Source organism: Sorex araneus, chromosome 6 (genome assembly GCF_027595985.1).
Source record: "Sorex araneus isolate mSorAra2 chromosome 6, mSorAra2.pri, whole genome shotgun sequence".
Taxonomy (NCBI): domain Eukaryota; kingdom Metazoa; phylum Chordata; class Mammalia; order Eulipotyphla; family Soricidae; genus Sorex; species Sorex araneus.
The window spans coordinates 145013246-145039276 of NC_073307.1; the positions used below are offsets into that span (position 1 = coordinate 145013246).

General features: G+C 44.2%; 1 protein-coding gene and 1 long non-coding RNA gene across 3 annotated transcripts in view; both read left to right on the top strand.

The window, feature by feature from the left end:
- Positions 1-1070, top strand: part of LOC129405556 (uncharacterized) — a 126494-nt gene extending 125424 nt beyond the window's left edge. For both annotated transcript variants that reach the window (XR_008630651.1, XR_008630650.1), the window contains one exon: positions 761-1070. This is a non-coding gene — a long non-coding RNA (uncharacterized LOC129405556). The remainder of the gene's footprint in view (positions 1-760) is intronic.
- Positions 1071-6575: 5505 nt separating this feature from the next.
- HSD17B12 (hydroxysteroid 17-beta dehydrogenase 12) overlaps positions 6576-26031 on the top strand; it is a 133930-nt gene continuing 114474 nt past the window's right edge. Inside the window, exon 1 of the mRNA XM_004607921.2 lies at positions 6576-6907. Within this exon, the coding sequence (XP_004607978.1) occupies positions 6748-6907 (160 nt within the window). The 5' untranslated portion in view covers positions 6576-6747. The remainder of the gene's footprint in view (positions 6908-26031) is intronic.

Sequence of the window (26031 nt, forward strand, 5' to 3'; positions counted from 1 at the left end):
GCTACCCTGGCATCAAAATGGGCCAGGCCAAAGTGACACAATACTCAACTATAAGTTGAAGACATGGACAAATGCTGTCATGATCCAAAGGTAACGATGAAATTAGGACTCTGCTGGGGTTAGGAAGATTAACCTGGTTTGAGGACTGTGGTCTGGAATGTATAGTGAAATGTCCTCAGGAAGAATCAAACTTTAAGGTTATATCTCTTACTGTGCTCATACAGAATGACATTGCTAGAAATAATAGAAATAGATTTACTACAACTATGTAAGTGGATTACTAGCTGAGGAAAGAAGAAAACTACACAACCTTGTTTGGATCCCACCCTTGAGCAGATCTCCTAGTAATCTCCTTAGATGAGATTTTGTCCTTGAGGAGTGGTCTTACTTCTCTTTGTTGATTTGTTAATGTTCCAACCCACCTTTATGTTACCACCCTATGTAATTGCTATATAAACTAAGACTATAAGATCTGGAGGGCAGAGTAGCAGAAGGGGAACGGAGATTGGAATAAACTGCAACTAATACCGACCAGCCTGGTACTTGTTCCTTCCTTTGCTTGCCCATCTCCAACAGCCTCCCTGGAGTGGGGGAAGCGATGGGAGAGATGCCAAATCATGAACAACTTTGTAATTGTGTATGTCACTGTGATTCAATTTAAAAAATAAAATAAAATTGGGGAAAAAAAAGAAATTCCACTTTATAACTTGACTTACATCTTTCTTCATGAAACCTTTTCTTTTTTTTTTTTTAATTCCAGGACTGAAAACCTTCATAATTGAACTTGGAGAGATGAAGTTCAATATTTTGATTCAAATGTAAATGAAGATGGACTAGAAGAAAATGGTATTGTTAAAAATATGTAAGTTTCATAGAATTCAGCTTGTTGTCCAGCTCCACAAAATTCTGAGCTTCTGTGAAATAAATTCCTTAGTTATGGAATTTTCTTTCATTGTATTAAACTATTCCTGACTATTCATGATTTCAACACACAGAAAATCTTATCTGAAACTCAATTTATTGAAGTACTGAAAAGAAAGGAAAATTAAATGGAAACATTTAACTACTAATATAGTGTACTGTTGTCATTCCATGTTTTTCCATATTAACAACTACTATAAACTTTAAGTTCTTTAAATAAAGGAGACTGAAATCCAATGTGATTGTGTCTGTTATTTTAAAACAAATATCTCTAGACTCTTATTCATCCTTTACCCCATTTTCTTTTTCTTTTTTTTTCTTTTTTTTTTTTTTGGCTTTTTGGGTCACACCCGGCGATGCACAGGGGTTACTCCTGGCTTTGCACTCAGGAATTACTCCTGGCGGTGCTCAGGGGACCATATGGGATGCTGCGAATAGAACCCAGGTTGGCTGCGTGTGAGGCAAATGCCCAACCCGCTGTGCTATTGCTCCAGCCCAAACAGTTCATATTCTTAAAAAGAGGTTGGAGTATCAGGATAAGTGTTCTTTTTAGAAATAAAGATTATTCTAGTAATCTTCAAGAATGCTCAAACTTTGTAGAAAAAGAATGAACACCAAAATGACATGGCATCAGTCCTTATTATTCTTTAAGTTGAGCTAACATGCTAAGTAGGAATTTTAACAGCAACGGGAAATCCATTTATTTGCATTTACCTATTCATAGTTATTTCAAAAATCCAAAATCCACTATTACTTTGTATTCTTTGTTTAATTTTATATTAGATGCCTGGTAAGTGCTAGAGGCACCTGTGCATTCTAGGTGCAACCAATATCAACAACCAATATTGAGTGCTTGCTTTTTCTCTACTCTCTTATTCTTATCCAGATTTTTTTGGTGGCTGGGTATTGAACACAGTACCTTTCACCTCTGAAACATGTGCTCTACCACTGAATTCTACCATCCTTAGCCACGCCCACCCCCAACCAATTTTTATTTATCCTGACATCCCAGCTCAGGATAAATGAGGTTTCTTCTGTAGCAAACCATCTTTCCTTACAAACATTCTCCTTCTCTTTAACTTAGGTTCCTTAGTGGGTGGGCTGATTTAGCCATACTAAACAGTGCTCAGGGGTTAGGCCAAGCTCTATGCTCAGGGGTCCATATGTGTTTCTGGGGATCAAACTGAAGTTGGATGCATGCAAGTTAAGTGCCTCAATCCCTATACTGTCTCTCCGGACCTAGGCCTTTACCCCCCTACGCCTTCTTCTTTGTACTTAAACAATTTTTATCAAATAATTTGATGTCTATTCCTATCAATAGAATTTTTTCATGGATTCAATCATCATTCACACAGTGGTATTTATTGCATACTTAAGTGTAAGGAGCAGATTTTAGGTGAAGTCAGATAAGATACTAAATTGAATAAGAAAAGGGATAGCATGAAAGGTTGAAGCACATACTTTGCATGCAAGTGGGCCAGGGTTTGCCACCCAGCACCAGATGATCTCCTAAGCACAGGTTCTGCTCCCCCTCCCCCCAAAAAAGAACAAAAGGAAAGGTGACCATTCTCATAAACATTCATTAAATTCAGAAGAGGGATATATAAACAATTGGAAAGCATTATGTGGTACAAATAAGACAAATTAGGATGAGCGTTTATATTTAGTGACAGGGTAAAGCAGAGGAAGCTCTTTGGGATATCTATGTAGGGTGGTGTAGGATATCATTGGTTTGTCCTTTCTCCCTTGCCACAAAGAGTTTAGGCATATCTGGTAATAATCTCTAAACATTTTTAGACAACATTGGTATGTCCTGTTCCCCTTGCCACTAGGAGCTTAGGTATATCGGTCACGCCCATCATGGTGCTCCCAAGTCACTCCCATTCCTTTGTCTATCCGTAACCACTTCTATGCTCCCTTCCCCAACCAGTTAATCAGCCTTTCCCCTAATCAGACTCTGTTAATTCGTAAGGTCAGAACTTTCTAGGAAAATGAACTTGTATTGTAAGTTAGTATTGCCTTGCTCCTCTCCTCATGACTTTTGAATAGTTTATTTTAAAACAATGTCCTTTTTGTATGGACAGAGAAAGACAGTTGGTAATATGCTTTGGTAACATGGGCTTTAATTGGCTTTGAATATTAGTCACTCCTGGGCATTTGCTTTCTCGCCTTAAGCCTCAGCTGCCCTTACTTCCTAGCACCTCCAAAAGCAGGGTCCCGACGAGGGATGGGACGGACCCAGGGCAAGCAGTGAGTTATGTGCTACCCTGGCATTGAGATGGGCCTGGCCAAAGTGCCTAATGTTTAACTAGAAGTTAAGAGCTTGGTCATGGACATGTCATATCATGATCCAAAAGCAACGACGAGACTAGGACCCTGCTAGGGCTAGGAAAGACTAATCTGGCCTGAGCACTGTAGTCTGAGATCGAGGTGACCCCCGGAGAGCAATTCTATAAGTGTAATGCATCTCTTGCTGTGTCCATACAAAATGATTGATATTATGAATGCTTATATGTTAGTTGGACAAGGAGAGGAGAAACACACCCATGGGATTCTGCTCTGAGGCGGGTGTCCTGCTGAAAGAGTATCTGTCCTAGAAGAAGCATCCCCTGAGGGAAAGAACTTTACCCCCTATTGATTGTGACCACACCTATGTGTAAGCCCCAACCCCTTATACTTGGGTATTTAACTAGGCTGTAAGAGTGGGCTGGGGCCAGGGCCAGTCCCAGTGCCAGATCTGGAGAAGCTAGATCAAGATCCAGATTGAGCGAGAAGGAGAACGAAGTAGCATGGGGGAGGAAGAAGAAGGAGGAGAATGGAGATGGGAATGGAATAAACTGCAACTGAGACCAACCAGCCTGGCTCTATTCCTTCCTTCGCTTGCCTCATCATCACCATCAACCTCCCCCAGGTAGGGGAAGCAGCTGGAGATACCAACCTCGGGTGGTGGGAGAGACAGCACCACTGCCTGTACCCAATGTGGTGCCCCCCTTTCTTTTTTGTGTGTTTACACAGGGTGGTCAGAGAAAATTATTCTCAGCAAAAATTCTAAGTCATATAAATAATTTAGTCTTAGGAAATGGAGAGTAGAGAGAGGAGGGATACAGAGAGGGAGTATATGGAGAGAGAATCAGAGAGAGATAGAGAGAGACAGAGAGACAGAGATTTGGACCTCTGAGCAATTAAGTCTGAATCTGGACAGTTGAAATTCAGTAGCATAGAATTAACATTTAAAACCACAGGATTGGAATCTGTCCTGTACTGGAGATTATGTTGACAATAAAGACCTGGAGTCTGAACCCAGGGGCATTGCATCCTTTAGAGACCAGCAAGAGCAGGCAGGGGCCAGCAAAGGGCTCTGAGAAGGAGCAGTGAGGAGAAAACTCTAGGATTTGAACTAAGAACTGACCATTTTCCAACTCCTGTGTACCCAGTATCAACCTTCTTTACTGGCATGTAGCATACAATAATTTGTCAAAACTTGGTTCCAGGCTATATTCTTGGTCACAGTAGTTAGAAATTCTAGTAGTGGGGGCTGGAGAGATAGCACAGCAGGTAGGGCGTTTGCCTTGCACGCGGCCCGACCCAGGTTCGATTCCCAGCATCCCATATGGTCCCCTGAGCACCACCAGGGGTAATTCCTGAGTGCAGAGCCAGGAGTGACCCCTGTGTATCGCCAGGTGTGACCCAAAAAGCAAAAAAAAAAAAAAAAAAAAAGAAATTCTAGTAGTATGCATGTGATATAAATAAAATGCAATAATATATGCATATTTAGCTTACAATAATGTTTGCCTTCTCTTTCAACCTGTGTTAAGAATGGAATTGAGTATCTGGAGGACCATTAGATGAGCAATGATGTGCAGGTTTGGTTTTTTTTTTGGCTTTGTTGGGTCACACCCAGCGATGCTCAGGGATTATTCCTGACTCTGCACTCAGGAATCACTCCTAGTGGTGCTCAGGGGACCACATGGGATGCTAGGGATCGAACCTGGGTGGGCTGCATGCAAGGCAAACACCCTTCCAGCTGTCCTATCGCTCCAGTCGCCTCCCACGCCCCCCCTCCAGCTTATATAAATATGCAAGTTTCATGTAGGAGATTTGGCAAGGACAGCCTAGTGGAGAAGTAGTGGGATTTTAGTTGAACAAAGACAGCAGCCTGGCCAAAGGCATCAAATTCAATTAAATCAAAATATAGTTGCAGGGGCTGGAGCGATAGCACAGCGTGAAGGGCATTTGCCTTGCACTCGGCAGACCCGGGTTTGATTCCCAGCATCCCATATGGTCCCTTGAACACTGCCAGGAGTAATTCTTGAGTGCAGAGCCAGGAGTAACCCCTGTGAATTGCCAGGTGTGACCCCCCCCCCAAACACACACACACACACACAAACACACACACACACACACACACACATATATATATATATAGTTGCAATTCAATTGTATGGTTTAATCCTATCAGACAGCTGATGGTTAATGAACAGGATCAGTCTCCGGGTGACACCTCATTAATCTAATAAGAATGGAGAAAGAATAAGGAGATGTTGAGCAAGAACAGACATAAGAGTATGACTCAGTTTCAAAACATGTTGCATTGCATTGCGTTATTTTGCTTAAACTCCTCCCTTAAAAAAAAATTCTCCCTTACAAAACCCCTCAATTCTTTGATCAGTAGCCCCAAGTGGCTAAGAATAGAAAATTTAGGTAATAAATCCAAACCCCTGTCAGTAAAAGAAACTGTTGAAGGGAGGACAGAATAAGCATAAAGCATTTTATTTCATGACACGATTTTAAAAAATATACCCTTTGTTGAGGTAGTTTACATGCAGGCTTCTATGCTCCCTTGCAATTCCACCTTCATCTTCATCGGCCCTCCCACTTGCCCCCCACCTCCGTTCCCCTCCAGGAAATAAAAAAGAAAGAAAAGAAAATTAATTGTTGTCTTGTAAGATGCAGTTAAAACACACGAGTCGCTTCTCCAAACGACTTGTCCATGAAGCTGTGTTTCTGCGTTTAAAAAAAAAAAGTCAGTCACCTTATAACCCTCTGCCTGAGTGTACTGTGGTTATTCCACGCTGAAGTCGTTTTCCTTGGATTTCTGAGACTGTTCTTATATTCAGCTTCTCAGCAACCTGGGAAGCCCCGCGTTCACTCTTGGTGAATGCAGCCTCAGCGAAGCGGGTTGGCCGTGCTGACTGAGACGCAGAACGTGGACAAGGCAAGCTTGTGTTCGGAAAAGTTTATGGGGAGAGTTGACAGCCCATTGGACGACGAGGCCGAAGTGCCAATTACAGCCGCGGCGGCACTCTCACTTCTCACTACTACTATCTCCCCATTCATCCCCGGCTGCTCAGCCGACTGGATGTGGGCGACCAATCACAGGCGCAGCCTGCTCCAGTCGCGAGGACAGCCGCAGCCAATGAGCGCCGCGCGCGACGCGGTGGGGTGAGACTCCTGGGGGGCGTGGCCACGCCTCGGGCGGGCCTTGACCTTGATTGGCAGCTGGTCAGTGACCCGCCCGGGAACGGAAAAAGCAAAGCCGGGTGGTTGTGCGCGAGGCGCGGCGGCGTGGGGGGCGGGGCCCCGGAACCGGGGAACCAGCCAATGGATGGGTCGCTCTCCGCAGAGCACACCAATGAGCGCACGGCGATGGCGCCGGGGGCGGGACTTAGGCCGGAGCAACGCATATTAGTGTCGTCTTCGCCGTCACGGCCGGCGTCTCTTCCTGAATTCATTCATTCATTTTTTTTTTTTTTTTTATAAAAACCACCCCCACCCCCGTCCTCCCGGCTCTTCATTCTCGGAGGTTGTGAGGCCCGGTGGAGAGCCATGGAAGTTATTCTCCCCGCCGCGGGTTTCCTGTACTGGATGGGCGCCGGCACCGTGGCCTACCTGGCGCTGCGCGTCTCGTGCTCGCTCTTCTCGGCCCTGCGGCTCTGGGCTCTGGACCACGAGGCGGGGGTCGGACCCAAGCTCGGAGAATGGGCAGGTGAGTGGGGCCTGCTTCTCCCCCGCCTCCGACCCCGCGACGCCGCTCCCTCCTCCTCCTCCTCCTTCCCGCGGGGGGTGGCCCCGGCGCCCCTGACGCTGGGAGAGTTTTTTTGTTTGTGATGCGCGTCCCGAAACGGCTGGCCCTGCGCGGGGACCTCCGCGCCCCCGGTTGCGCCCCTGGATCTGAGCTCCCGGGGGGTGGGTGAACGGGGGTGCCGGTGGGCCCAATAGTTCCCGGAGGGCGCCCACCCCGGCCGCCTGTCTCTGACCAGTGTTTTATTAAGAGTAAAAAGAGGAAAAAGAAAGTTCCTGGCTTGCTCTGCCTCCGGGCGCCAAGGATTGTGTGGGCTTGGGAGGGTGGAGAAAGTGGACCTGGGATTCTGTTCTTGGGAACCTCACCGAGCCCCTGGACTGTGTGCTTCCACCTAGTTCATCTGGTTTGCACAAAGGAAAATAAATAGTTTTTTTTTTTTTAACTACTGGTTAAATTTGTTCTTGAAGTTCTCATGGGTTAGCAGCAAGACCTTTTGCTCCCGCAGAACTGCCAATTCCTCTCGGCCCGTAGAAATGGGAAATAAACTTTTTTTTTTTTTCAGAAGGGACGCTTGCAGGAAAAACTCTTTAACACAAAGAACCTAGCGCCTGTGCCAGTCTGGGGGAGGGTTTTAAAAAGATCGAGGACAAAGGTCAGGTGTGATACGTTGGGAAAATTACTTTCAGGGGAGTTTTGCACTTACGGAAGGGATTAGAGGTTGACTTTCTTTGATGATGATGATGATTATTAAAATAAAATTTACGTTAGGCACCGTGGTTTACAGTATTGTTAATGGTAGAATTTCAAGCATAAAGCATTCTAGCACTACACCAGAATGTCTGCTTCCCTCCTGATTTATTATTATTATTATTATTATTATTATTATTATTATTATTATTATTATTTTTGCTTTTTGGGTCACACCAGGCGATGCACAGGGGTTACTCCTGGTTCTACACTCAGGAATTACTCCTGGCAGTGCTCAGGGGACCATATGGGATGCTGGGATTCGAACCCGGGTCGGCCGCGTGCAAGGCAAACGCCCTACCCGCTGTGCTATCGCTCCAGCCCCGATTTATTATTATTTTTAACTGAGGGATAGCTGGTTCTCTAATATGATTATTGATTTTGATGTTGTATTTAAGGGTCCAGCCAATTTAAGTTTTGGGATGATCAAGGGTTTGCTTTCAGACTAGGCTCAAGATCCATGAATAGTAAGTTCTCCAGATTCGTTAAAAAAAACACACACACAAACAGAACAACTTTATATTAAACATAAATTAACATTTTGGGACAGCATTAAGGAAACAACTGAAGTAGGACTGGAAATAACAAGTGCTCCGCTTATGATGTGAGGCATCTGTTAATATTGTAGTACTTTAACGTATTGCTTAGTGTTCTTTGATAGTCTTTGCAAAAGCAAGTGTGATCCTTGTCTTGATTATAATCTAAATTTTAATCACAGTTGACTTGCCCAAGCTCTTAATTATCAGGTTCAGAAAACTTGTTTGTGGACTTTTGAAATTGTTACACAAGCACCTGACTGTCTTAGGAAATCATATTCAGATCAAGTGTTTTTTTAAAGATGAAATTTGGTAATTTGTAACTAAGACCAATGATAATGGCATTTTAAAAAATTCTATAATTGGCCAATAATAATTGGCTAATATCTCAGTGACTCATTATAAAGTCAAAGGATATAACACTCTCATTAAAAGGATTTAATCCCAGAAGAAGGACATGTTTAATTAAATTTGGAAGGTGGTTCAGGGATTTAAAAGTCAAACTAGAGTTTGAGCATTGTATAACTGAGACTTAAACCTGAAAGCTTTGTAACTTTCCACATGGTGAATTAATAAAAGAAGTAAAAAAAAAAAAAAGTCAAACTAGAATATTGGGATAATAAATTCGTAGTGTCATAAAGTGAAATATCGTTGAATTCAATTTACCTTGGATTGTTGGAGAGTCTTTTTTTAAGAACTTAAGCACAAAAGAAAAGATGATGTTGTAATTTTGGGGTCAGAGTGATAGAACATCAGGTAAGGCACTTGCCTTGCATGCTGCCAACCGGGTTTAATCCCTGGTACAACATATGGTCTCCCAAGCCCACCTTGAGTGATTCCTGAGTGCAGAGACTGGAGTAAACCCTGAGCACTGCTGGGTGCCCACCTACCCCTCCCCCCTCCCCATCACACATGCTGGGTTTGTTTTTTTTTTGGTAATTTCCATATGGTGGCCTAGATCTTAAAATACTTTCTTCCTCCAAAATGCGGGGAATCTTTGTGAAACAAAATTAAGAATATCTCAAGTCTATCACAGTCTTTGTATAGTTGAGGGCGTGAACGGAAATAATTTCAAAAATAAGCCAGTAGACATGATACTAGAATATTTAGGGTTCAATTATGATTAAAAATAGGTGGATAGGCCTTTCCCCCTCTGGAAAAACTCGTGTTCTCTCTTAAACACTTATTCCTCTCCACTCCAAGCCTCACATTTCTCTAGAAATTTCTCTAGATTTCTTTCAGTAAAACTATTTTTAAAAATCAGATAATTTGTTCAAATAAAGTCATGCTTTTTAAAATTAATTTTGTATACTGAGTACTCAGCAGCTTTCTCCCTTATAGAGTTGCTGTTTTAATATTGAGACTTTCTGTTTTTTCCTATGCAGCCTTCTTTGAATTGAGGCTAGTAGCAGGCACTTTCAGCAACTGGTGTTCTTTTAATATCTTTCTCCAAAACCAATGAAATATTTTAAATATTCTATAGTAATGAATTTTGAGTTGGTAACTTGTTTGTCCTCACGGTTTTAAGTCTCTTGGTGAGTGTGTGTGTATATATATATATGGGTATATATATATATATTTTTTTTTTTTTCTCTTTAGAACTTAAATTTTTTTTGTTAGTTTCTGGGCCACACTGGGAGGTGCTCAGGGTTTACTCCTGGCTCTGTTCAGGGATCACTCCTGGTGATGTTTGGGGTGACCATAGGAGGGTGCTCGGGTCCAGGTAACACCAGCACCTATACCTATGTACTATATTTTGGGCCTCCTTAGACCTTAGAGTCCAAGGGCAGGAACTCTTAAGTTACCATTTTATGTTGTTCCACACATTATCTTGCACATTGATCAGATAAAATCATCTCTAAATTTAGAAAAAACAAGCTCGGGAAAAACCAGGTATATTTTACAATCCGTGGAAATACTCTGGACAATAGATTCTTTTGTTGGGTTTTAAGACCATTTATCTGGGGCTGGAATGATGGCACAGTGGGTAGCGTTTGCCTTGCACGCGGCACGCGGCCGACCCGGGTTCCCAGCATCCCATATGGTCCCCTGAGCACCGTCAGGAGTGATTCTTGAGTGTATGAGCCAGGAGTAACCCCTGTGCATCGCTGGGTGTGACCCAAAAAGCAAAAAAAAAAAAAAAAAATTAAGATCATTTATCATAGGCTAGTTTCAGTTTGTCTTCATCATCTGATCTGTTCAAGAACTAGGCTCTCTCCTACCCCTACCTTGCCAGTTTTCTTTAGTAACATTCCAGCTCAAGTGAATTAATCTGATTTCAGTAGGTCCTTAGCAGATGGGTTATCTAATTTAGTAGGTGTGACGCTTATGTGAGACTTTCTGGGTGTGTGAGAACAAAAAAATCCTGTGAAAGTGGAGCTTCTGTGGTTTGAGTCACTGTAGCAAGCGATCAAAAGATCACTAACAAAGGTGGTCAGTTTGTGCTGAATAAAGGAGACGGCACTCATTCCTGAAGGTGGTGGTAAGCTGTAGCGTTTGGCTTGAGCTTAGGTATTTGGTGTTTATCGGAGTAGTCTTTATCTTGGGAGCTCATCTAGAATGATGCTCTGGAAATAAACTGGAAAGTAAAGCCAAGGATTTTAGAGTTTTAAACCCAAGATAGTACTTTGAGTTCTTGATTTTGTGTGTGTGTGTGTGTGTGTGTGTGTGTGTGTGTGTTAGATTTTTTTAGATGCTTTCATTGAGATAATTCCTATACTGTAGAGTTTACCCACTTAAAAAGTACATCCTTGGGGCTGGAGCAATAGCACAGCGGGTAGGGCATTTGCCTTGCACGTGGCCAACCCGGGTTCGATTCCCAGCATCCCATATGGTCCCCCGAGCACCACCAGGTGTGATTCCTGAGTGTAGAGCCAGGAGTAACCCCTGTGCATTGCCAGGTGTGACCCAAAAAAGCAAAAACCAACCAAACAAAAAGTACATCCTTCCCTCACCCTCCACCCTCTTGAACCCTAGGTCAGCCTCAGATCCACCTGCAGGCTGTATAAATTGCATATACATGGATTCATTATAATAAAAGTTAAACATTTTTTTATTGATTCACCATAAGATACAGAGTTACAGAATTTATGATTGAGTTTCAGTGTTCAACATCTGTCCCTTCACCAGCATACATTTTCTGCTACCAATGTCCCTAGTTTCCCATCTCCCCCCCTAGCCCCCGCCCCCCCCCACCTATATGGCAGAAACTTTTCTTGTGTCTCTCTTTTTCCTTTTAGGCAATGTGGTTTGCAAAACTGTTATGAAAGAGTATCATATATATCACTTTACCTCCTTTCAGCACTCAGTTCTTGTTCTGAGAGATCATTTCCAACTATCATTGTCGTAGTGGTCCCTTTGTCCTAACTCCTCCCTCCCCCCCAAACCGCCAAGCTTCTTACCATGGACAAGTTCTCCTGGCTCTGGTTTTTATTATTTTGGGATATTCTCATTCTATTTTTTTTTTATATCCTGCAAATGAATGCAATCGTTCTGTTTGTCCTTCATTTCACTCAGACTCATTTCACTCAGCATGATACTCTCCATATTCAATCCACGGAGAAGCACATCTCATGACTCCATTTTTCCTAATGGCTGTATAATATTCCATTGTGTAGATGTACTGTCATTTCTTTATCCATTCATCTGGGTCGTTTCCAGATTCTGGCTATTGTGAATAGTGCTGCAATGAACATAAACATGAAGATGGTTTTTCTGCATTCTCTGTTTGATCCCCTGGGGTATATTCCCAGGAGTGGTATTGCTGACTTGTATGGAAAGCTCAGTTTCTAATTTTTTGAAGATTGTCCATATTGTTTTCCAAAAAGGAAAAAAAAAAAACAGTTGGCATTTCCACCAGCAATGGATGAGAGTCCCTTCCTCCCTGCATTGAGTCACCACTGATTATTCTTGTTCTTTTTGGTGTGTACCAGTCTCTGTGGCTTGAGATGATTTGGTTGTTTTGATTTGTGTCTCCCTGGCAATAAGTGATGTAGAACATGTTTTCATGTGTATTTTGGCCATTTTTATTTTTTTGAGGAAGTTCCTGTTTATCTCTTCTCCCCATTTTTTGATGGGGTTGGATGTTCTTTTCTTGTAAAGTTCTACCAGTGCCTTGGGTATTAACGCTTTATCAGATGTGTGTTGGGTAAATATTTTTTTCCCATTCCGTGGACTCTTTGTATCCTGGCCATCATTTCTTTTGAGGCACTGCTATCTCTTAATTTAATGTAGTCCCATTTGTTTATCTTTGCATCCACTTGCTTGGTCAGTGGTGTTTCATCCTTGAAGATGCTTTTAGTTTAAGTGCCTTGGAGTAATCTGCCTACATTTATTGCTTTGTACTTTATTGATTCAGTTCTGTTATTAAGGTCTTGAGTCCATTTTGATTTGACTTTTGTGCATGGCATTGGAAAGAGGACTAAGTTAATTTTTTTGCAGGTAACTGACCAGTTTTCCAATTATTAAAGAGGCTTTCTTTGCTCCATTTCATGTTTTTTGCTCCTTTATGAAAGATTAAGTGATCATATACCTGAGGGTCTTCTCAGGATATTCAACTCTATTCCATTGATCTGAGGGTTTGTCTTTATTCCAGTACCACACTATTTAATTACTACTGCTTTGCAGTACAGTTTGAAGTTGAAGAAAGTGATGCCTCCCATCTTTTTCCCAAGGATTGCTTTAGCTATTCATCCGTGTGCTCTGTGTGTGTGTGTGTGTGTGTGTGTGTGTGTGTGTGTGTGTGTTGGGAGGGGGGCGGTTATTGTTCCATATGAATTTCAGGAGTCTTTGATTTATTTCTTTGAAGACTGACATGGGTATCCTTATAGGGACTGTATTGAATCTATATAATACTTGGGGATTATTGCCATTTTAATGATATTAATCTTCCCAATCCATGAATAGGGGGTTGTTTCTATTTCCTTGTGTTCTCTTTTATTTCCTGAAATAGTGTTCTGTAGTTTTCTTTTTATAGGTCTTTCATCTCTTTAGTTAATGCTGAGTCTGAAGTACTTGATTTTTTGAGGTACAGTTGTGAATGGGGATTTTTAAATATCTCTTCTTTCTTTCCTTTTTTTTCATTATTTGTATATATTTGTATGCTTTTGTGTATTTTGTAGTCTACCTCTTTACTGTACAAATCTGTTGTTTTTCTTGTTTTGGGAAGATTTTTTGTAGAATCTTTAGAATTTTCTAAATATAATATGTCATCTGCAAATATTGAGAACTTGACTTTTTCCCTCTCTATTTGGATGTTCTTGATATCTTTTTTTTTTTTTCCTATTTGCTGTGGCAAGTACTTCCAGTACCATATTGAATAGAAGTGGGCAACCTTGTCTTGTGTCTGATTTTAGAGGGAAGGCTTTCAGTTTTTCCCCATTCAGCATAATGTTTTCTTTGGGCTTGTAAATGGTTTTGACTATATTGAGGGAAGTTCCTTCAGTTCCCATTTTGTTAGTAGTGGGTTTTTTTGTGTGTTTGTTTGTTTTGTTTTTAAATCATGAATGGGCACTGGATCTTGTCACATGCTTTCTCTGCATCTACAGACATGATCATAGGATTTTTATTTTTCCTTTTATGGATATGGTGTATTATGTTGATTGAATTGTGTATATACATCCCCAGGGTAAATCCTACTTGGTCATGGTGTATTATCTTTTTGATGAATTGTTGGATTCTCTTTACTAGTATTTTGCTAAGGATCTTTGCATATTTGTTCATCAAGGATTTTGGCCTGTAATTTCCTCACCCCAGCCCCCCCCCCTTTTTTTGTGGGTCTCTGTCTGCTTTTAGTATCAGGGTAATATTTGCTTCATAGAAACTGGGAGTGTTATATACTGTTTCTTCCGTTTCCTGGAGGAGCCTTAGAAGGATTGGCAGTAGGTCTTCAAAGGTTTGAAAGAACTCACAAGTGAATCCATATGGGCCTAGGCTTTTGTGTTTGTGAAGACCTTTACCATTTCAGTTTTCTTGATAGTGATAGCTTTTTCAGGTACTTCAAATCATCTTGGTTCAACCTTAGTAGGTTAAAGGAATCCAAGAATTTGTCCATTTTGTTGAGGTTCTCTTGTTTTGTGACGTAAAGATTCTCAAAGTAATGTCTGATGAGCCTTTACATTTCTGTGGTGTCTGTTGTGATATCCCTACTTTCCTTTCTGATTTGGTTTATTAGGGTTCTCTCTCTTTCTGTGAGTCTTGCTTAAGTAGTTTATCAATCTTGCTTAAGTAGTTTATTTTTTCAAAGGACCAACTCTTGGTTTCATTGATCTTTTGGATTGTTCTTTCTGAATTCTAGTTCATTAATTTCTGCTCCTAAGTTTATTATCTCCTTTCTCCTGCCAGCTTTGGGCTCCTTTTGTTGGTCATTTTCTGGTTTCTTTAGTTGCACAGTCCAGTTATTAATGTGGGCCTTTTCTCCCTTCCTGATGAATGCTTGCATAGCAGTAAGCTCTCTGCTTAATGCTGCTTTTGTTGTATCCCTTAAGTTCTGATAGGTAATGCCCTCATTTTCATTTGTTTCTGGCAATTTTAAGATTTCCTCTCTGACCCACTGGTTGTTTGGTAATAAGCTATTTAATTTCCAGACGTTGGAGTTGTTCTCCATTTTTGTTTGTTTCAGTACATCATGGTCAGAGAAGATGGTTGATTTCACTCCTGTGCTCTTGGTTTTGTAGAGGAATGTTTTGCATATGGTCTATCCTGGAGAATGTCACATGTGTATATGACTTTTTGATGATAAGAAACGCTATATATACTAAAACTCCTCTCTGCCATTTCTTTCTTCAAAAAAAGGGTACACCTTTAGCTATATTTGTTTACCTATTTATTTGGTTTTTTTGGCGAGATTCGTTGGTGCTCAGGACATACTCCTGTCTCTGGGCTCAGGGGATCACTCCTGGCAGGGGCCCAGGGGACCAAATGGCGTACCGGGGGTTGAACCCGAGTGGGCTGCATGTAAGGCAAGAGCCCTACTGTGTCTCCTCCTGAGAGACCACTTTTGCTCTCTACCTGGGCCTTGTCTTCCCCGGCAAGGGAAGCTCTGGGTCGCAGGGCAGCTGAATCCTGAAGCAGGCCTGCTGTTCCCTGCAGGCCCCTCCAGGAAGCCGTGGTCTGCCCGCTGGGAAACTGGCTGCACATCTGGTCAGGAGGAATGTTCTGTGTCATGCATTCCTCCCGTCTAGCGAAACAAAGCATTTGTCCTGTCTCTAACTGGTCATTCCAGGGAGACTACTGGAAAGATGTCTTTACACCTTCGCCACAGGAGAACAGAAGAGATTTGTCGGGGATGAATTAGGGGGAATTAGTCGAGGCCGTCAGCGGCCATGAAATAGATGCTGGCAAACACCTCCCCGCACACATCCCTGTGGCCGGGATGGGGAGAACAGCTCTTAGTACGGGAGCTGGAGCCCTCGCTTTGGTGGGGAGGTGCCCTGGGGTACTCTGGGGACCACCCCTGGCGATCCTTTGAAGTTTGGGTCAGACCTGAGGTGCCCAGACTCGCGGAGCCATGTGGGGGGTGGTGCTTGGGGGCACTGGGACCACGCCCAGTGCTACTGTTTGTGGGGGGGAAGTAGTGCCAGGGGTGAAGTGGGGGCCCCCACCTGCCGCCCTGTTCCCCCCAGGAGCCTGGCCTGGAAGGAGGGGAAGGAGGGATGTGTGTTCCCGAGCCTGGGATGCACCGCCAGGATGTGCTCTTGGCCCACCGCAGGGCCCAATCTGAGACCAGGAGCGTGGTCATTGTTCCTGGCCGGTCAGACAGGGCGTGTCAGCTGTGCTGAGCCCCCGACTACTGGCTGCGCCTCATTCAGTCATACTTGTGACACCGAATTGCCCAGGAGGGATCATACGTGATGCTTAAGTTCTTTCGGAAAAGGTCCAGTAAGTTGGGTTTTAATGCCAGCTCTGACGTTCCCTTGACGTTGCGAGGAAGCAGAAAGCTCGTTCTCCAGATTGATTTCACGGCCACGACTGGCCCTTACCGCTCACCACCACGCTGACATATTGCCACGCTTGCTGTCACGAGAGTGGAAACTCCAGCTTGCCCACAGGAGCAGGGATAAATGCCGCGCCAGCGCCTCTCCTCTTACCCATTCCGGGCTGCTAGTGTTCCCGGGGAGAGGAGCAGCCGCTTCCCTGCGAATCTGGAGTGTTCTGAGTGTTTTGACTAGGGGGGGAGCCTGCAGTAGGTGGGACAGTCTGAATTAGAGGAGGCTGAGCTAATGCCGCCTTGCCGTGATGATGACATTCGGAATTTCACTGATTTCCATCAGGGTCCTGTGAGCCGGATGAGAGTTGGATTTGTTCTTTGCAGGGAGACGCAGTCGCTGTATTAGGTTACACAGTGAGTGAGTGGCAGAAGTTCAACCTAGCGTTTCTGACTTGGAGGCTGTTTCCTCCCTTCCCTTCCTTCTTGCCTCTCCTGGCTGTGCACCGGGGAATCTCTCATTCCGGCACTCAGGGGAGCATCTAGGGCGCCTTGGATCAGACTTGGGCTGGCCACGTGCAAGGCAATTGCCTTACCTGCTGTTTTCTCTCCGGCCCCCAACGTTCTTTCTAATTCCCTGCCAAAGTCTCAGGTAAGAGCAGTCTCAGAGCATTTAGGAATACCCAGACAAGAGCTTTTTATTATTTATTTATTTATTTTGCTTTTTGGATCACACCCGGCGATGCACAGGGGTTACTCCTGGCTTTGCTCTCAGGAATTACTCCTGGCAGTGCTTGGGGGACCAAATGGGATGCTGGGAATTGAACCTGGGTCAGCCATGTGCAAGGCAAACGCCCTACCCACTGTGCTATCCCCCGACAAGAGTTTTTTAAGGTGAAGCCTTCCTCAACTGCCTGAAACGGGAAGGTCTATTTATACATTGACAGTGCCCCAACTCTCACGGGTCATCAGAATGAATCTGGCTGGAGGTGTGGCTGAGGTGATAGAGCATGTGCTTTTTAAATTTTCCTTGCCTAGCCCAGTGCAAGGGCCCGAGTTCCATCTCCTGCTCTGGTCCCCTGAGTGCCACCAGGTGTAGCACTGGAGGTCCCTGAGCACTGTTGAGGGTGGCCCCTCTTGAGAAGAAAAAGGAATTTGTTGTCGAGTGACTGACTGTGTTGCTGTGCCTCTGGGCCCAGCAAAAAATAAAGGAAAGGAGAAGGGGAGATGGGGTGGGTGGGGGGGGTGAGGGGAGAGATGGCTCAGGGACTCGCGCTCATGCTTGACATGAGGGAGCCCTGGGTTAGATCCTGCCACCGCATGGCCTCCGGAGCACCGCTTGTACTGGCCCCAAACAAATAGAAATTTCAAAAAAGTATGAATAAATAGGCTTAAAAAAAAACCAAATATAGAATCTTGTCTCAGATAGGTATTGCAGGAGTTAAGATACTTCCTCCATGGGGCCAGAGAGATAGGACAGTGGGTAGGGCACTTGGTTTGGCTCAGCCGACCTGGGTTCAATTCCCAGTATCCCATATGGTCCCGTGGGCACTGCCAGGAGTGAGCTCAGTGTACAGAGCCAGGAGTAACCCCTGAGCATCGCTGGGTGTGGCCCCCAAACAAAACAAAGCAAAGTGATGCTTTTCTTACACGAGGCTAAGTCTGATTTGATTGACACATGTGCTCCCTTGAGCACTGCCAGGAGTGAGCTCTGAGCATAGAGTCAGAGCCAGGAGTTGCTCTTGACCACCACTGGGTATGGCCCCAAGCCCTTGCTCCCCCTCCTGCCTCGAAGAATCTAGAGCCTAATATAAATGTACTAAAACATGATTTCTTAGAACAAAGCAAAATACATTGTTTTGTTTTGTTTTTGTCTTTTGGGCCCCACCTAGTGATGCACAGCTTTGGTTTACTCCTGGCTCTGCACTCCGGAATTACTCCTGGAAAGTTTGGGGGACCAGATGGGGTCCTGGGGATCGAATTTGGTTCAACCACATGCAATTCAAATGCCCTACCCTCTGTGAGATAGATTATTTATTTATTTATTTATTTATTTATTTATTTATTTTTGTTTGTTTTGGGGCCACGCCTGGTGGGGCTGAGGACTTACTCCTGGCTCTGCACTCAGGATTCACTCCTAGTGGTGCTCGGGGGACCTTATGGGGTACCAGGGATTGAACCTGGGTCAGCCACGTGTAAGGCAAACCTCTTACCTGCTGTATTATCTCTCCGGGCTATGAAATGTATCCTTAGTAAACCATTTGGGGGAACAGTGAGCTTCCGTCAGGCTGCTGCTTGCTAGATAATAAGGGATTGTATGTTTCTAGCCCAGGGCTGATTCATAAAAGCTTCCAGTGACATTTTCTTTTTTTAGGTTTTTAAAATTTTCCTCATTCTTTTCTTTTTGTGTGTGTGTCACACCTGGCGATGCACAGGGGTTACTCCTGGCTCTGCACTCAGGAATTACTCCTGGTGGTGCTCAGGGGACCATATGGGATGCTGGGAATCAAACCTTGGTCAGCCGCATGCAAGGCAAACCCCCTACCCGCTGTGCTATTGCCCCAGCCCCAATTTCCATCATTCTTAGGGCCTTATCCGGCTGTGCTGAGAGTTTACTACTGGCTCTGTGCCCAGGGATCACTCCTCGCACTGCTTGAGGGACCAGATAAGGTGCCCATGGGGTCAGCCATGTGTAAGGCAAGCATTTTAACCTCCGTACTGTCTCTCAGCTCCCCCACGCCATGAGTTTTGTATCTGATATTTAGATATTATTTTGACATTTAAGGAGAGATGCTTCTGCCTTTATGCCTTGGAAATAGATTGGGGGATCCAAGGGTTTGAAATGCCTTTGGAACGTGAGTGTGAGGGTACTAGTGAGAATACACGGCGTATACAGTATACATATACATATACATATATATATACAGTAGGCCCCAGTGCTTACTAATGGGGTGGGGAAGGCTGCAAGAGTGTGTTTTTGGTAGTTCAAATGATAGAAATTCTGATTTCCTTATGGTTTAAGCAGAACTACAGGAGTGTAACCAAGAACCATGGAAGACTTTGAAAGCCTGACTACTAAGGACTTGAGAGGATAGTATTTTCTAGGTTTTTTTTTTTTTTTTAAAGTTTTGGTGGTACTCAGGGATTACTCCTGGCTTCGCATTCAGGGATCTGTCCTGGTGTGTCTCAGGGCACCATACCGGGTGCTGGGGATAGAACCAGACTTGGCAACGTGCAAGGCAAATGTCCTACCTGCTATGTTATTGCTTGGTGTTGAAAGGTTTGTGGTTTACCATATGAGCCATAGCCCTGAGCCCTGAGGGGGAAAAAATTAAGACTTCCAGTGATGAGGACGAAGGAAAATGGACTTAGTTTTTATTTATTTATTTATTTATTTATTTATTTATTTTGAGTTACCATGTAATAAAGTTGCAAAGCTTTCGTGATTGGGTTTCAGTTATACAGTGTTCCAACACCCACCCTTCCACCAGTGTACATCTCCCACCCCCAATATCCCCCATACCCTTCCTCCTTCCTGCCACCCTTCCCCCCACCACTAGCCTGCCTCTATGGCAGGCACTTTTCTTCTCTCTCTTTTTCTCATTCTCTCTCTCTCCCTCCTTCCCTTCCCTCTCTCCTTCTTTTGGGCATTATGGTTTGCAATACAGATACTGAGAGGCCCTCATGTTTGGTCCTTTGCCCACTTTCAGCACACATCTCTCATCCAGAGGGATCCCTCCAACCATCGTTGTCATTAATGGTCCCTTCTATCCTCTTTCCTAGCCCTTGAGGCAGGCTTCTAACCATGGACCAATCCTCCCGTCCTTTCTACTGTTCTTGGGTGTTAAATGGACTTAGTTTTAACCAGAAAGAAAATGAGATTCTACACGTGTAACTTGGTTATCTTTGTAATGATTGAGAGTGGAATTGGTGATTCGTTGCCTCACAAGACAAGTGTGTTCATTGTGTGCTGTGTGCGGCCACAGTACTGAGGATGGGGTTGTAGCAGTGGGCGAGAGAGCCACGGTTGCTGTCTCCGTGGGGTATTAGAGGATATAGATCATTCCGTAGGCAGCTCCAGGAGTCCTGGAGACACCAAGCAGCGGATTTTGAGATGGTTTTCTGGGCAAAGTAACAGTCACTCTCCAAGGTACCGAAGAACAGGAGTACGAGAAGATGATGGTTGGTAGCAGTGGAAGTAAGACATAAGGTTTGCAAAGCTCACTTCCCTCCAGATACTTCTTAGAGGGGAAAGAGTTGTGAAGCCACACCTGGTGGTGCTCAGGGATTACTCTCTGGCTTGTGCTCTGGGGGGTGCTCTTGGCCATGCTTGGGACCGGGGTTTGAACCCAGGACCCCCACAGGTATGCACCTCAGCCCTCTGAGCCATCTTCCTGGCTGCCAGATACTTTTCTTAGTATCTGAATAGTTGATTCCTTCTTTATACAGTCGTATTCGTATCAGCTGTGTTTTGTTGGAAGCACGCTCAGGTCCCGCGTTGAGGCAGTTTGCATACCCTCAGTCTCAGCCCAGCAAGGGCAGGTGTTCCCGGGGGTTTTAGCCAGGCCTGGCTGCTGAACTTTGTCACTGAACCTTGAGCAGACTGCATTGTCGAGTTGGACATGGGTAGGTGACAGGGGTGAGAAGACTGGAGAGTATTGTGGGTGGGGGGAGGGATGGGATGAAGATTCCCAAACTGGGGGAGAACATTTCAGGAACTTTGGACCCGAAACCCTGGAAGGAGAGAGAGGCGAGAGAACAATGAGACCTCAAGGCCGTGGTATGAGTTTGGTTTAGCCTAAGAGTAAGTGAGAGGTCATGGACAAGTTTTGTGTCGAATCATGCTGTGATCCGATGGAAACTTTCAGAGGATGACTGTGAAGGGAGCAAGGTGGGGTGTAGAGAAACCAGTGCCCACAGGTGGGGGGGTGGGAAGCCAGGACCAGGGTTAAGATTGTGTGGGCAGGGACAGTGAGGCAGCCACACAGGTGCTGTAGAGATGAGCACTGGAAGCTGGAGGTCTCCCTGAAAAAGGCTTGGGGGTGAAGTGGTCAGCCAGACGCAGGACTTGGCAGGGGTCTGGGCTCCGGGCAGGTGCTGGCATTGGTCACTGATGTTGGGAACCTGGAGAGGAGGAACAGCCTCTGGGAGGAAAGTGATGTTGATTTCCTGCGGGCTGTCTTACTGTAGGTGGTCACCCGGCTCACCTGGAGGTTCTAAGTTCCACACCTGCGGCCTCTGGCTCAGCAACCGTTTATAGCTGCCATCAGCTCCACGCTCTGTTCCACAGCCTACAGCAATTCAGAGCCTCCATACATAAGGGTTTCAGGAAGGGAGAATGTTTTTGAACAGTTTGAATGTATCCCATGTAGAGAGCTCTCTACCTTAGTTTGGTAAATGTTTTGTTTCCCTTTTAGGAGAAAGTCAGGCAAGGGAGTGAGAAGGGTACTGGATTATCCGAGGGCCTGACTCACATGCCGCCTTTGACATTTATCAGCTTCGGAATCTTCACGCCTTTCTATTTATTTTATCTATCAAGTATGTCTAAAAATACCCACACATTGTCTCTGTTCAGAGACATGAAGAGTTTCTGAATTGGCTTTGGATGTACCCTAGCCCTGTGGAGTATAAAAGCATTTTGCACAAACAACACATTGGGACTTGTACTCCCCTTCCGTTTTCAGTTAGAGACCTAGAAATAGAATTGCCCCCTGAGTTGATCAGATTGTTTGTGTGAGGTTCGAATTGCTTCAGAGATTTATTTTGAGCTCTGCTGCAGCTTGGTCGTGATCAACACCTAAGTCTCTTTTGATGTGATTATCTAATATATTTCAATTTTAGAATGTACCTAAAGCAGATTTTTTAAAAAAACAACGTTGTTAATGGAAGCTAGTTTCTGGACAAAAAGTGGAGGCCAAAAAAGTAAGAGATTATATCCAGGTCTCATGAAACAGTTTCATTTTTGATTATTGAGTTCTTGTCCATATTAGACCATTAAATTATTTCCATGTATGGGTCTATAGTTTATGAAACAAAAGAGAAAAGGTGTATGAACCAATACTTTTGTATTGTCCGTATGTGTTGAGAACCATTACTAAGGATTCAGAAATAGCAGATTTTCTTCAGATAACTTGAAGTAAGTTTCTTTGGATGGTCAGCTTCCAATGTATCCAACATTTCTCTGCATAAATGTTGCAGATTGTATGTGGAATTTTTTGCAGAAAAGTGGGGTTGTGACCATAACGTGAAACTTCTAGAAGATTGTGGCAGTATAAAATAATGGAGTTTGTCAGTGAGTGATGGCGAGGATTATGCAGTGAAATACGGTAAGCCTGATTTTTAGAAGGACCCAGTAATCCGGGGACTTTGGCCCAAAGTTGTTGAGCTGAATCTGAAAATTATCAGGGCTTGGCAGTGGAGAGTGGTGGCAGGGTTGGTGTGCCTTTCTGTGTGGGCTGGTTCCTGTTTGTTCTGAGAGAAACAGAATGTATCTCATTCCTTTCCAAGCCCAAGAAGGAAATGGCATTCTACTAGAAACAACTCTAATAGGAACAACTTTGGAAATCACGGTGACTTAATAAAAATTAAAAAATCACATTAAGAAAAAAAAAAAAGAAAGTAAAGAGCATTCAGGACAGGGAGATGGGGCTTCGTGGTAAAGCGTGTGCCTTTGCCTGCGTGAGGCCTGGACCAGATCCCTGACCCACACACTCAGTGGCACACACGTGTGTTCACTCTTCCGGTGCAAACCTGAACTCCATCTTTCTCCATATTGACGTATCATTAAGTGTAAAGGTTGTGAAGGTCACTTAAGATACTCCAGGTGTGGGAAGATAACAAGTGTAAGTTTTGCAAGTGGGTTATTTTATTTTAATTAATTATCTAGTTTTGAGCCGCCTATGGGTTGCAATTTAGCAATTTAGCTTTTATCAACACAATAAGGAAAGTGCTTAAATTCTTAGGAATTTTCTTTTTCTTTCTTTTTTTTTTTTTTTTCTCTTTTAGAGTTTTTGGGCCTCAACTGCCAGTACTCACGGCTTATTCTTCGCTCAGAATTCAGTAGTGACTCCTGGTGGGGCTTGGGAAATCATATGCAGTGTGCTGGGGATTAAACCCAAGTGAGCCACTTGCAAGGTGCCTTGCCCCTTGCTCTCTGGCCCAGCCTGTGAGATTGTATTTTATTTTTTATTCTTTGGCATGGGGGGTGGCTGGGGGAGGGCACATCCGGCTGTGCTCAGGGCTTTCGCCTGGCTCTGTGCTCAAAGACCACTCTTGGTGGGGCTTGGGGAACCTTCTGACCAGCTCAAAGCCGGGCAGCTGCGTGCAGCAGAAGTGCCTTGCTCGCTGTGCTGTCTCTCTGGCCCCGGGTCTGTGGCACCTGAATCCCTTTTAGTTTTGTGACTATATGCCATCTGGGTCACAGAAATCCATGGAACTCAGGAGCCCATATCCCAAGGGGGGATGAAACCAAGGGATGCTGAGTTTCAGAATCAAGAGAGCCTGACTTGTGCATAAATATTTTCAAAAATAAGATAGAGAGCTTTCGTAGGGATTTATGCCCCGAACGGCAGGAATGTAGGGCTGAGTCTAAAAGGACTCTGGTGCCTTTAGAATGAAGCGCGTGGGTCAGGCCTCTGACTGGCCACACTCCATTGCTGTGGGAGGCTTAGCTTTTCTCTGGGAGTATTCTAATAAGAGATCCAGTCCCTGAGCAAACTGCTCTGTCTGTAAGGGGCTGGGGTACACACCTAGGGTACAAAAATGTGTACACATTTTTGGTGGACATTTAGGTTGGGTATCATCCAGTCTTGATATTTTGAATCATTTCCCATAGTTACTCACTTAATCGATTCATTTGATCACCTTTTGTGTACCAGGCACTTTGCAGTATGCTGGTGAGCAAAGCAGGTCAAGTTTTAGCTCTTGTGGAGCTTGCCTTTTAATCCAGAAAGGCAGCTAGCAAATGGATGTTGCATTTAGTCTGGTGGGGAGACCCAGTAGGAAGAAAAAGAGGGCAGGCCAGGGAATGGAGAATCAGGGGACGCTGAAGGGGAAGTCTGTGTCCCTGCTCTTTATAGAAGGTGGTTAGGCATGATTTTTTTCCTCGGTGACATCTGAACGCAAATACTGTTGGGGATCTCTCCTCTCTATACTGGTCTCTTTGCTCCATGTGCAACAGTAGTACACTCGTTTCGGGCACTCTTCTTGTGGATAGCTGTGATTTAAATAAGAGGAGCTGGATGGGAAGTGATCAGTGACACCGTGAGACAAAAGGAATTCTTACTCCGGGAAGCAGAGCGTGGGTCCAGCTGCCATTGAATTACGTGGAAGATTCAGCTGGAACTTTTGGGTTTGTTCGATGAATCACTTAAAATACCGTGCATAATGTATTAGAATATGCACACACTTAGATGATCATTTTGAGGACTTAATCTCAGCCAAATTATTTTTACCGTATTTGTGGCTTAAAAAAGGCTTAAATGATCTATAACAAAAATGTTGCAATGTATATGTATATATAATGTAATTTTTTTTGACTTTTGGGATCCCATCCAGCAATGCTCAGCGGTTACGCCTGGCTCTGCACTCGGGGATCACTCCTGGCAGTGCTCTGAGAACCATATGGGATGCCGGGGCTCGAACCCGGGTTTGCCTGCATGCAAGGCAAGCGCCTTAACCGCTATGCTATTGCTCCAGCCTCAAATATTATATTTTGTCAGTTGACCTTATGAGACATGGTGCCCTGGGTAACATCCGTAGAGAATTGGTCTATATCATGTTTCTTTCAACACACATAGCACCTCAGAAAGCTTACCAGCAAGCTGAAGCCTAATAGTAATTTTACTCAAAAGCAGATTTGAAAAAAACAAAAGCCTATTTTATAAGCTTTTCTTGTGAAAAAAAAAAAAAACGATGCATATATTGACTTTTTTTTAGAAGTGCAGTATTTAAGCCTCTTTACAGATCCTTTCCCTAGACACTGAAAATATTTTGTACTACACCTTTGTACATTGATTGATTAGATTCATAAGGAGTAAACAGACACGGTGATTGCTGCCCAGCATCTCCTATTGGCTTATCTGTAAAATGATAATGAAAAAAAGAAAATGAACTATTTTTGCTAAATGCATAATTTATTGCCATTGTAAAAGAACGGGGTGATTCAACCTGTGGAGAGTACTTCAGGGTACAGTGTAAATACTGTAGCATTTATATCTCTTAACGAAGAGGAGGATTTGTCTGCATTTGCTCTACATCATTCTGCACCTAGAGCATTTCAACCATTCAGAAAAATACTCTGTTTTCCACCTTGCCTTTTATTCTCTATAGGCAGTGATGGGTGTAAGGTGACTTTCAGTTGTAAGAAGAGCCCTTTAGTGATCATTCTTTATAATACATTTCAGAGAGAAATGAAATTCAGAAAGAATTCCTGAAACCGCCTTTCTGATAGTCGCTTTAGCCTCCTTTCTCACTCATCCTTTTCCTGGAACTGGACCAGATGAGATTCTTCTGAATTTTCTTTTAGTTAACTGTGCCCTCCAGTGGAGAAAACTCAGGGCTGTGAGGCAGCCCGGGGAACAAGCAGCAGGGCGCTGGTGGCGCGTCCAGGTCAGAGCCCGGCTGCCTGCAGAGGTCCTGTTCGTGTGAACGAGGTTGTGCCCACCCCTCCCAAGCCGGAGTGTGGTGCAGGAGCCTGCCGTGAGACGAGGTAGACAGTTGGTTGAAGCTCTGAGGAGAGATCAGTTCTCAGTGCTCCAACTTCATGGCTTCTCTGCGCATGCCATGGTCCATGATGATTGATGGCCATGGTCAAGGAGACCATAGACAGTCCTGGTAAGGGTGTGAGCAGGGGCTAATTGCATCTCTGCCCCAGGAATGAA